Genomic DNA, 11,182 nt, shown 5'->3' with positions numbered 1-11,182 from the left:
GCGACTTTCAGTTCCAGATTCTTAAAAAGTCCATTAGTTGCTTCTAAATGGATTTAAAGATCTCACTCACCTTTAGTTAAAAACACTCATTTAGAAATAAAACAGATCACTAGGTTTTAAAGACAGTAGACCGGATTTAAAGATAGGAAACTAATCCATTCGTCAGTCGACGTTTTCAAAAAGTGATTTGTTGTGCAAGTAACTTGATTTAAAGATTCGATTGATTTTCCCCCAACCACAGCTCAAAGCCTTTAGGCTCAATAGGTTTTAAAGACAGTCCAATTTAAAGAAAAAAAAATTGACGACTTTCAGTTCGAAGTTCTTAAAAACTAAATTAATAGCTTCTAAACGCAGTTAAAGATGTCACTCACTTTTGCCTAAAAACACTCATTTAGAAGTGTTTCAGATCGCCAGGTTTTAAAGACAGTTTACTGGATTTAAAGATAGGAGCCTGGATTTGCCAGTCGATGCTGTCAGAAAGTGATAAATCTCCAAAAAATCTCACTGATTGTCCCCCAAATACCGTCATCTCAAAGTCATCAGGAACGGCAGATTTTAAAGACAGGAGAATTTTCAGAACAAAATTTCCACTCTCTATTCAAGGTGCTTAAACAAATTAACAAGTTGTTTCTAAATGTATTAAAAAATCTCTCACTTTAGCCTTAAAATACTCAATTAGAAGTAATTCAGATCGCAAGGTTTTAAAGACAGAAGACTGGATTTAAAGATAGGAAACTGACCGATTTGCAAGGCAACATTGTTAAAACGTGAGTTTTTGTCGAGTATCTGGATTTAAAGATCTCACTAACTTTCCTCCAAACACAGTTGATTCAAAGTCCTGAAGCGCGACAGGTTTTAAAGAAAGTTGAATTAAGAATGAAGAAAAGTTGACGGTTCTCAATTCAAGATTGATGAAAAGTAAATTAGTTGCTTCAAATCTAATTTAAAAATCGCACTCACTTTTGCCTAAATACACAAAATAGTAACTCAGATTGCTATGTTTTAAAGACGGTTTACAGGATTTAAAGATCAAAATCCTAGTTATTGCCAAGGCAGCTCCTGCTTCAACACGCCAGGGTTTAAAGACACCGAATTTGATGACTCGTAACTGAATTTAAAGATTCCACTCACTTTCGCCTAAACACTCTCACCTCAAATCCAATAGGAATGTCAGAGTTTTAAAGACAATTCACCGGATTTAAAGATATCAACCTTTGCAATTTGCAATTAAACGCCGCTAAAATGTAATTTGGTGCCTCGCAGCTGAATGGCACTTTCGCCTAAAGATTTTCACCTCACAACCATTAGAGACGCCAGATTTTAAAGACAGTTTACCGGATTTAAAGATATAAAACTTTGCAGTTCAGCGTCGCGACAAAGGAACTTAATAACTCTTAACTGAATTCAAAGATCTCGCGTACTCTCGCCTGGGATTCATTAGGAACTGCAGGATTTAAAGACAATTTACTGGATTTAAAGATAGAAAACATGGCGCTTTTCACTTGAGAATTTCTTTAAAGTAATTGAGTAAATCCTAACTGGATTTAAAGACAGTTGACTAGAGAATTTCAATTTTAGTTCAATTTGCGCAAAAATAGCCGGAAATCAGCTAGATTTAAATACACTTTGTCTCAAATCCTGCGCGGCTTAAATGTTGATACAACCGGCACTTTGTGTTTAAATGCAAATTAAGACTGCTTGTTGCGGGTATCAAAAGCTAATAGATTTCCAGGATTCATGAATTTAAGGATATCAATACTTTGCCCGCTCGCTAACACTTTGAACTTTGTAGACTTAAAGATAAACCGGTCAGTGCGTGTAAAGATTTTGCGGTAGAACCGAGTTGGAAAGCAAGAGCGCGCTCTTTGGCTGGTTGCAAACGGGGTTAAAGACACACACAGATAAGTGAAAAAAGAGTTTAAATCTTACCGAATGCAGCTTAAAGTACAATCCGCAGGCATTGCAAACAGGCTCCCCTTGATTGTTTCGCCTCCACAGTGTGGTGTTGGTCGTTTTGCAGTTGGCGCACGTCACCCCGTTTCTTCGGTTGCTGGTCTGAAAACACCATCAGGTTCACGTCCGCGATTAAATCTGTCCAATTTTCGCTTTCATGTTAGTAAAATTCTTGCAATTAGTGTGGTGCCCTTATCGCCCTTGATCATAGATAAAGATGACTGGATGTGCTGTTGTGAATGATCATGTTCGAATAAAACCTATGAGCTTCTGATGGTTTAAGTCCCCAGTGATGGCAGGCATTCGTTATATTAAAAAAAATATTTTGAAAGTGTCAATTGAACGAGCGATGACTTGCAGAGAAGCCAAACACCGAATTTCCGTTATCAGCTTGCTCAAATACGACCCATTTACCTTAGTTACACAAGCACATGTGTATCATCGACCGTGTGTTATCACATTTCCATTGGTTCTACTTTGAAGTGCCACCCTGTCAATATTGATCTAGTGCGGGCAATAAATTCGATTCGAACGGAACAGAGCTCGAAATGAAAGAGGCCAGAACTAATTCACAATAGAATTCACCTGGACGCCACTGGGCTTCACACTTTCAACGAGAACAGCCAAAATTCCTTCGACGTACACAACCATATAAAAGTGTATTTACTTGTGGAGAACACATTAGCAAACAGCCATGTGCTTCAAGAATTTATTGCCCAAATTAGGCGTAGCCTGAAATTGTGTGCAACGTTTCACAGCGGAAACAAAGAGCCTTCTTCAGAAGATCAGCTTTTGCCAAAAACTTGAAGCTTGTAGACACGCAATCGAGAGGCTTCCTAGTTCGATTTAAAGACTCAACTTAAACCTTCAAACGGAAACCACTCGCTGTTGATTTAAAGATATTTGGTTTGACTGACACGCACTTGATCAGTTCTAGAATTTGAAAAAAATTGCAGATTTAAAGGGATGAGACCTAAGAAGATTGGTGGCTTGACTTGAGAACAAATTTCACATTTAAAGCCTCGCTATTGATTTAAAGACAAAAACGCACTTAATGAGTTCGCTGATTTTATGTTATTAGTTGTTTAAACAAGACCTAAGAGTGTTTGCTGGCTTGATTTAAAGACACACGAGTAGCTATTGATAATATCAATTATCTTTAATTTAACCGAAAACTTGAAAAGTTAAAACATTTCTGAGATATAAGAGAGCAAGGTCTGAAAAAGTTTGATGGCCTGGTTTGTATTTCTCTTTAAACTTCAAAAAACGCGCTATTGATTTAAAGATAGAGACCCTCTTGATGAGTTCAAGAAATTTCTACTAACTTTCGAAAGGTTTGAAGAAACAGTAACACAATCCAGAAAAGTAGTAAAGCTGGCGCTACTGATTTAAAGATGTTTGAGTTGACAAAAACGTGGTGAGTGAAAATATTTGAAAAGTTTGGTAAATTTCAAGTTTGATATAAAGACACTACTTAAATTTCAAAAGTCTTGCAGTTGATTTAAAGACACACTTGATGAGTTCAAGGATTTTCTACTAACTTTTGAAAGGTTTGAAGAAACAAAACCCATTGGTTTGGTGGATTGATTTAAAGATACTCAATACGTTTCAAGTCTCGCTAGTGATTTAAAGATAATTGGTTTGGCCAAAAACGCACTTCATGACTTAAAAAAATGTAAACCATTTCAGATATATAAAGGAACAAAGTTTAACAGAATTCTCTAAGTCTTTGCCTTGATTTAAAGACACTCTTTACGTTTCAAAACTTTTGCTATTGATTTAAAGACAGGGACACACTTGATGAATACAAGGATCTTCTGCTATCATTTGAAAGATTTGCGGAATAATTAAAAAGAAGTTTAAAGACAATTGGGTTTCTAAAGTCTAGCTATTGATTTAAAGATAGAGGCGCTGGACGAGTTCAAGGATTTTATCTTATCCGTTCGGTGACTTGATTTTAAGATACTTTTTTAAAATATAAATATAGATGCGCATTTTATTGGTCCAAGAATTTGAAAACACCTGAGAGATTTGAAGAAACAGTAACACAATCCAGAAAATGTAAAGCTGGCGCTTCTGATTTAAAGATGTTTGAGTTCACAAAAACGTGGTGCGTGAAAAGATTTTAAAACTTTGGTAAATTTCAAGTTTGATATAAAGATACCAGTTAAATTTCAAAAGTCTTGCTGTTGATTTAAAGACGAAGACGCACTTGATGAGTTGAAGAATTTTCTACTAACGTTTGAAAGGTTTGAAGAAACAAAACTCAAGAGTATTTGGTGGCTTGATTTAAAGACACTCTTTACGTTTCAAAAGTTTTGCTATTGATTTAAAGACAGCGACACACTTGATGAATACAAGGATTTTCAGTTATCATTTGAAAGATTTGAGGAAGAATTTAAAAGAAGTTTAAAGACACTCGTTGGGTTTCTAACGTCTTGCTATAGATTTAAAGACAGAGGCGCTGGATGAGTTCAAGGATTTTATCTTATTCGTTCGGTGACTTGATTTTAAGATACTTTCTTAAAATAGAAAGACAGACGCGCATTTTATTGGTCCAAGAATTTGAAAACACCTGAGAGATTTGAAGAAACAGTAACACAATCCAGAAAATGTAAACCGAGCATTACTGATTTAAAGATGTTTGAGTTGACAAAAACGTGATGAGTGAAGATTTGAAAATTTTGGTAAATTTCAAGTTTGATATAAAGACACAACTTAAATTTCACAAGTCTTGCAGTTGATTTAAAGACAAAGACGCACTTGATGAGTTCAAGGATTTTCTACTAACTTTTGAAAGGTTTGAAGAAACAAAACTCAAGAGCGTTTGGTGGCTTGATTTAAAGACACTTATTACGTTTCAAGTCTCGCTATTGATTTAAAGATAATTGATTTGGTCAAAAACGCACTTCATCAGTTAAAAAATTAAAAACCATTTCAGATATATAAAGGAAGAAAATTTAAGAGAATACTCTTAGTCTTGGCCTTGCTTTAAAGACACTCTTTACGTTTCAAAAGTTTTGCTATTGATTTAAAGACAGAGACACACTTGATGGATACAAGGATTTTCTGTTATCATTTGAAAGATTTGAGGAATAATTTAAAAGAAGTTTAAAGACACTCGTTGGGTTTCTAAAGTCTCGCTATTGACTTAAAGACAGAGGCTCTGATATAAAGACACTACTTAAATTTCAAAAGTCTTGCTATTGATTTAAAGACAAAGACCCTCTTGATGAGTTCAAGAATTTTCTACTAACTTTTGAAAGGTTTAAAGAAACAAAACTCACGTTGTTGTGTTGTGTGTGCTGTGAAACACTCAAGGGTGTTTGGTGGCTTGATTTAAAGACACTCATTACGTTTCAAGTCTCGCTATTGATTTAAAGATAATTGATTTGGTTGACAACTCACTTTATGACATTAAAAAATTGAAAACCATTTCAGATATATAAAGGAACAAAGTTTAAGAGAATTCTCTAAGTCTTAGCCTTGGTTTAAAGACACTCTTTACGTTTCAAAAGTTTTGCTATTGATTTAAAGACAGGACACACTTGATGAATACAAGGATTTTCTGCTATCATTTGAAAGATTTGAGGAAGAATTTAAAAGAAGTTTAAAGACACTCGTTGGGTTTCAAAAGTCTCGCTATTGATTTAAAGATACTTGATGTGACCCAAAACGCACTTGATGAGTTGAAAAGATTCAAACCCTTTCAGAGACATGAAGGAACAAGGTCGAAAAAAGTTGGGCGGTTTGATTTAAAGACACTCTTTATATTTCAAAGGTATCACTTTTGATTGAAAGACACAAACACACTTGAGGATTTCAACGACTTTCTGCTATCATTTGAAAGATGTGGTGAAGCAAAGGAGAGGTGGCTTGGTTTAAAGACGCCCGTTAAAAGATATAGTCTGAGACCCAATTGATGGGTTAAAGAAAGGAAAACATGAGGGAGGTGAAGAAACATGTTTAATGGCTCGATTAAAATACACTCTTCAAATTTGAAAGAAACTGTTATTGATTGAAGCAATTGAGTGAAAGTGGCTGCCAGCAGGTCGTGGGGAAAAGTGTCGCCAAAGAGAAACACGACAAGGGGGCGTGAAGAAGTGAACCTAACATAACTTAAGCTAGAACCCCAACACGAACATCAACCCCATGGAGACAGGAAGACTTACCGCCTGCGGTTTTTTGCTCGGCCGAATGGGCGGTCGATTCACACCATTAATTTTGTTATAGAGACCGCACGCGTTGCACAGGTAGTGCCCGGTACCGTCTCTGCGCCAAAGGGGTGTGACACTCGCGCCGCAATTAACGCACTCTTTGACTAGTACCTCTGAGGATGGCCGCTGCGCGCCCGAAACGGGGCCGCCATCTTCCAGGGCCTCCCCCGTCCAAGTGTTGTTCATGAAGTACTGTTGGGTGCTGCTGTCCGCCTGATGGACGCTCACATTGCCGCCCGGATAGCCCTGGTAGGGGATGGCGTTCGGGGGCGGCCACGACTCCGCCCCACTGGTCGTAGGGGGCACAGTGCTGATTTGAAAGGACGACCCTGGTTGGGAGGCGGTCAGCGTGATCTGATTCAGCTGCTGCTCGTAGTTGTTTGCGTAGCGGATGTCCTGGCGGAAGGAGCCGCTAGCGGTCAATTGGGGCGGCCAGGGGGCGGCGCGTGCATCACTTACCTGGTACCGGGTCGAGGCCAGCGTGGGGTCGTTGTTGCGCACCAGCACGTTGTTGTTGCTGATGTTGATCGGGGGGCTCTCCCCATTGTTGCGATCGATCTGGAACTGCATGGTGCTGTACTGGTGCTGCTGCAGGTACTGAGTGCCATCGGGCGGGTACTGGCCATTGTTCGGGTACTGGGCAGTTTCCAGGTTGGCGTAATCGGCCGATGGGTCAATGGCGCTGTTGTCGATCGTTACGGGAACTGAAGGACCATCGCGGATCTCCAGCGTGAAGACGGGCGATTGCTGGGCGTCGCCCTGCGAGAACTGGAAGGCTTCATTGACGCCCTCAGTGGTGACCGTGAAGTGTTTGGCGTCGATAAAGTGCTCAGAACCGCCCGCCGCCTCCTGGCTGATCACCTCGTAGGACACCACCTCCTGCTGCACGCAACCCTTTTCCGTCGCCGGACTCAGCTCGGAGGTGTTCACGATCTCTTCGGTTTGCACCTCCAGCTGGTCGTCCGTCGTTTCGATCTTTCCGGCCGTCGTCAGGACGTGGCGCTTAATCACCGACGGTGGCGTCTGCTGGCCGGCGTCTTGCGCCAGAAGGGCCGGCTCTGGTGGCTCTATTTTCACTTCCTCTTCAGCTGCAAGGGGCGCAGCGGGTTCAGGCTTGATGGCACTGGGCGAGTTCTCCAGTTCCTCACTGGCCTCCATGGTCTGCAAGAAGATGACTTTAGCTTTAGCCAAATTTCCTGGAGGCTGTTCCTCAAATTTTGCGATTAGTTCTAGTGGAGAGGTTTGGAATTTTTCGCAAACTGAAGATGAGACTGACTGTTATTGAGCCGCTCTATGGAAAAGGTCCTGATTATTGTTGGGGTAGTTTTAATAGTTTGCGAAATATTCACATTCATTCATAAAATGCCCCTCTATCTTATTCCGCAATATAAACAGTTTTCCATGTAATTTTGCTTCTGTCTCTTAAGAGGTTACGAATTTTTGGTAAACTGGAACAGGAAAAGACACTTCCTGATTAGCTTTATTGAAAAAGCGTTAAAGATTTTTTGGATGTTTTCAAAGATATTCAAGATATTAATGAAAAAGTATAAAAAGTCAGAAAACGTCAGTGGTGAGGTGTGGGTACTTTCAAACACCGAAAATGAGGGTATGCACTATCGGACTCTTAATTTTTTTATGGCTATTCTAGAGCTCACTAAACACTCTTTCGAACAGGTTCTAACCGTTATTGAGTTGGTATCAATCGTTTCCGAGATATTCACATTCATATATCAAGTTTTGCTCCATTTTCTTATATTTTTGCTTTCGTCATTTTAGAGGTTCGGACTTTGTGATAGACTGGACCTGCAAAAGACAGCACTCAAGTTTTTCTATTGGAAAAGTTCTATTCATTTTTTGAATAATTTCAATCATTTCGAGATATTACTGAAAAAGTATAAGAAGTCATCAATTGTCAGTAGTGAGGTTTTTAAACTTTCAAACACCTAAAATGGTGCGAAATCCCCCTGGAATCTTACGTTTCGTCAAACTACTGTATCGGCTATTAAATGGTCTTTCGAAAAGGTTCTAATGATTATTTAGGTGCTGTCAATCGTTTCAGGGATATTCACATTCATTCGTGAAGTTTTGCTCTATTCTATTCCGAAATATAAGCGATTTTCCATGTATTTTTAGTTCTGCCGCTTAAGAGGTTAAGAATTGTTGGTAAACTCTAAATGGAGAAAAAGCGCGTTGAGTTGCTCTTGTGAAAAGGTCCTAATGATTTTTAATGTAGCTTTAATCGTTTCCGATATATTAATGAAAAAGTGCAAGTCATCAAACGTCAATAGTGAGATTTTGAAACTTTCAACCACTTAAAATTGGCGAACCCCTACCGATAYCTTCAATTTTTTCTAAMTRTKATATCRAACATTAAATGCTCTTTGAAAAAGGTGCTACTGGTTATTTAGCTGCTGGCAATCGTTTCAGAGATATTCACATTCATGCACCAAGTGCCGCTCTATTTTATTCTCAAATGTAAGCGGTGTTTAATGTATTTTTGCTTCTACCTATTTAGAGGTTACGAATTTTTGAGGAAATTTTAGTTGGGAAAAAGCTGGTTGAGATGCTCTTGAAAATGCCCTAACGAGTTTTTATGTAGCTTTTATCATTTTCGATATATTAATGTAAAAGTGCAAGAAGTCATCAAATGTCAGTAGTGAGTTTTTTCAACTTTCAACCACTTAAAATACGTGAATACTGCAATCGTCAATTTTTTCTAACTTTTATACCAAGCATTAAACTCTCTTTTAAAAAGGTTCTACTGATTATTTAGCTGCTGGCAATCGTCTCAGAGATATTCACATTCATGCACCAAATGCCGCTCTATTCTGTTCTCAAATATAAGCGGTTTTGAATACATTTTTGCTTCTGCCTCTGAAGACGTTAGGATTTTTTGGTAAATTTGAGTTGTGAAAAAATCTTATTGAGTTGCTCTTTTCAAAAGGTCAAAACATGTTTAGGTTGTTCCAATATTTTCCGAGATATTAATGAWAAARTGCARAAACTCCTCAAATRTCAGTGGTSASGTTTGGAAACTTTCAAACCCTTAAAATGAAACAAAGCCCTACTGAAATCTAAAATTTTCTTAAACTGTTTTATAGACCACRAAATGCYCTTRCAAAAGTGTGTTGATGATTATTTAGGTGCTGTCAATCGTTTCCGAGATATTCACATTCATGCACAAAATGCCGATCTATTTTATTCATAAAAAGTATAACTCAGAAAAGGTCACTGGTGAGGTGTGGGTACTTTCAAACACCGAAAATGAGGGGAAGCAGTATCGGACTTTTAATTTTTTTATGGCTATTCTAGAGCTCACTAAACACTCTTTCGAAAAGGTTCTAACCGTTATTGAGTTGGTATCAATCATTTCCGAGATATTCACATTCATATATCAAGTTTTGCTCCATTTTCTTCCGAAATATAAGCGGTTTTTCATATATTTTTGCTTTCGTCTCTTTAGAGGTTAGGAATTTGTGACAGACTGGACCTGCAAAAGACAGCCCTCAAGTTTTTCTATTGGAAAAGTTCTAATCATTTTTTGGATTATTTCAATCATTTTCGAGATATTAATGAAAAGTATAAAAAGTCATCAAATGTCAGTAGTGAGGTTTTGAAACTTTCAAACACCTAAAAGGGGGCGAAATCCTACTGCAATCTTACGTTTCGTCACACGATTGTATCGACGATTAAATCTTCTTTTGAAAAGGTTCTAATGATTATTTAGGTGCTGTCAATGGTTTCAGGGATATTCACATTCATTTGTGAAGTTTTGCTTTATTCTATTCCGAAATATAAGCGATTTTCCATGTATTTTTAGTTCTGCCTCTTAAGAGCTTAGGAATTGTTGGTAAACTCTAATTGGAAAAAAAGCGGGTTGAGTTGCTCTTGCGAAAAGGTCCTAATTATTTTTTATCTAGCTTTAATCGTTTCCGATATATTAATGAAAAAGTGCAAGAAGTCATCAAACGTCAATAGTGAGGTTTTGAAACTTTCAACCACTTAAAATTGGCGAACCCCTACCGATATCTTCAATTTTTTCTAACTATTATATCAAACATTAAATTCTCTTTTGAAGAGGTTCTACTGATTATTTAGCTGCTGACAATCGTTTCGGAGATATTCACATCCATGCACCAAATGCCGCTCTATTTTATTATCAAATATAAGCGGTTTTCAATGTATTGTTGCTTCTACCTATTTAGAGCTTAGGAATTGCTGGAAAACTCTAATTGGAGGAAAAGCGCCTTGAGTTGCTCTTGTGAAAAAGTCGTAATTTTTTTTATGTAGCTTTAACCGTTTCCGATATATTAATGTAAAAGTGCAAGAAGTCATCAAACGTCAATAGTGAGGTTTTGAAACTTTCAACCACTTAAAATTGGCGAACTCCTACCGAAATCTTCAATTTTTTCTAACTGTTATATCAAACATTAAATTCTCTTTCAAAAAGGTTCTGCTGATTATTTAGCTGCTGGCAATCGTCTCAGAGATATTGACATTCATGCACCAAATGCCGCTCTGTTCTGTTCTCAAATATAAGCGGTTTTGAATACATTTTTGCTTGTGCCTCTTAAGACGTTAGGATTTTTTGGTAAATTTGAGTTGTGAAAAAATCTTCTTGAGTTGCTCTTTTGAAAAGGTCAAAACATGTTTAGGTTGTTCCAATATTTTCCGAGATATTAATGAAAAAGTGCAAAAACTCCTCAAATATCAGTGGTGAGGTTTGGAAACTTTCCAACCCTTAAAATGCCTTTGCAAAAGTGTGTTGATGATTATTTAGGTATAAGAATTTAGGTATAAGAAGTCAGAAAGTGGAAAATTTTAGCTGCAAAAAAGGCTCTTGAGTTGCTTTTTTGGAAAGGTCCTAACGAGTTTTTGGGCAGTTCCAATCGTTCCCGAGACATTCACATTCATTCATCAGATGCCGCTCTACAGGGTGATTCAAAATTGGCGTCATTCCTCTGGAGGTGTTGTCTGGCGCTGTTATAGGAGTACAGAAAAAATAGTAAAAT

The 11,182-nt window shown here is 37.7% G+C and overlaps 1 protein-coding gene across 1 annotated transcript in view; it reads right to left on the bottom strand.

Annotated features, from left to right (window-relative positions):
* The window catches only part of LOC109542397 (trans-acting T-cell-specific transcription factor GATA-3), a gene marked incomplete in the record, with an annotated part of 33,472 nt that overhangs the window by 4,681 nt on the left and 17,609 nt on the right, over positions 1–11,182 (bottom strand). Inside the window, 3 exon segments of the mRNA XM_048662435.1 lie at positions 1,930–2,055; positions 6,282–6,566; positions 6,630–7,331. Coding sequence (XP_048518392.1) covers positions 1,930–2,055; positions 6,282–6,566; positions 6,630–7,328 — 1,110 coding nt within the window.

This window comes from Dendroctonus ponderosae, unplaced genomic scaffold (genome assembly GCF_020466585.1).
Source record: "Dendroctonus ponderosae isolate FM_Combo_2020 unplaced genomic scaffold, Dpon_F_20191213v2 Dpon_F_20191213_11, whole genome shotgun sequence".
In the NCBI taxonomy this organism is placed as follows: Eukaryota; Metazoa; Arthropoda; class Insecta; order Coleoptera; family Curculionidae; genus Dendroctonus; species Dendroctonus ponderosae.
Note: the sequence above shows the minus strand (reverse complement) of the source record. Positions and strands in the feature narration are given on the sequence as shown.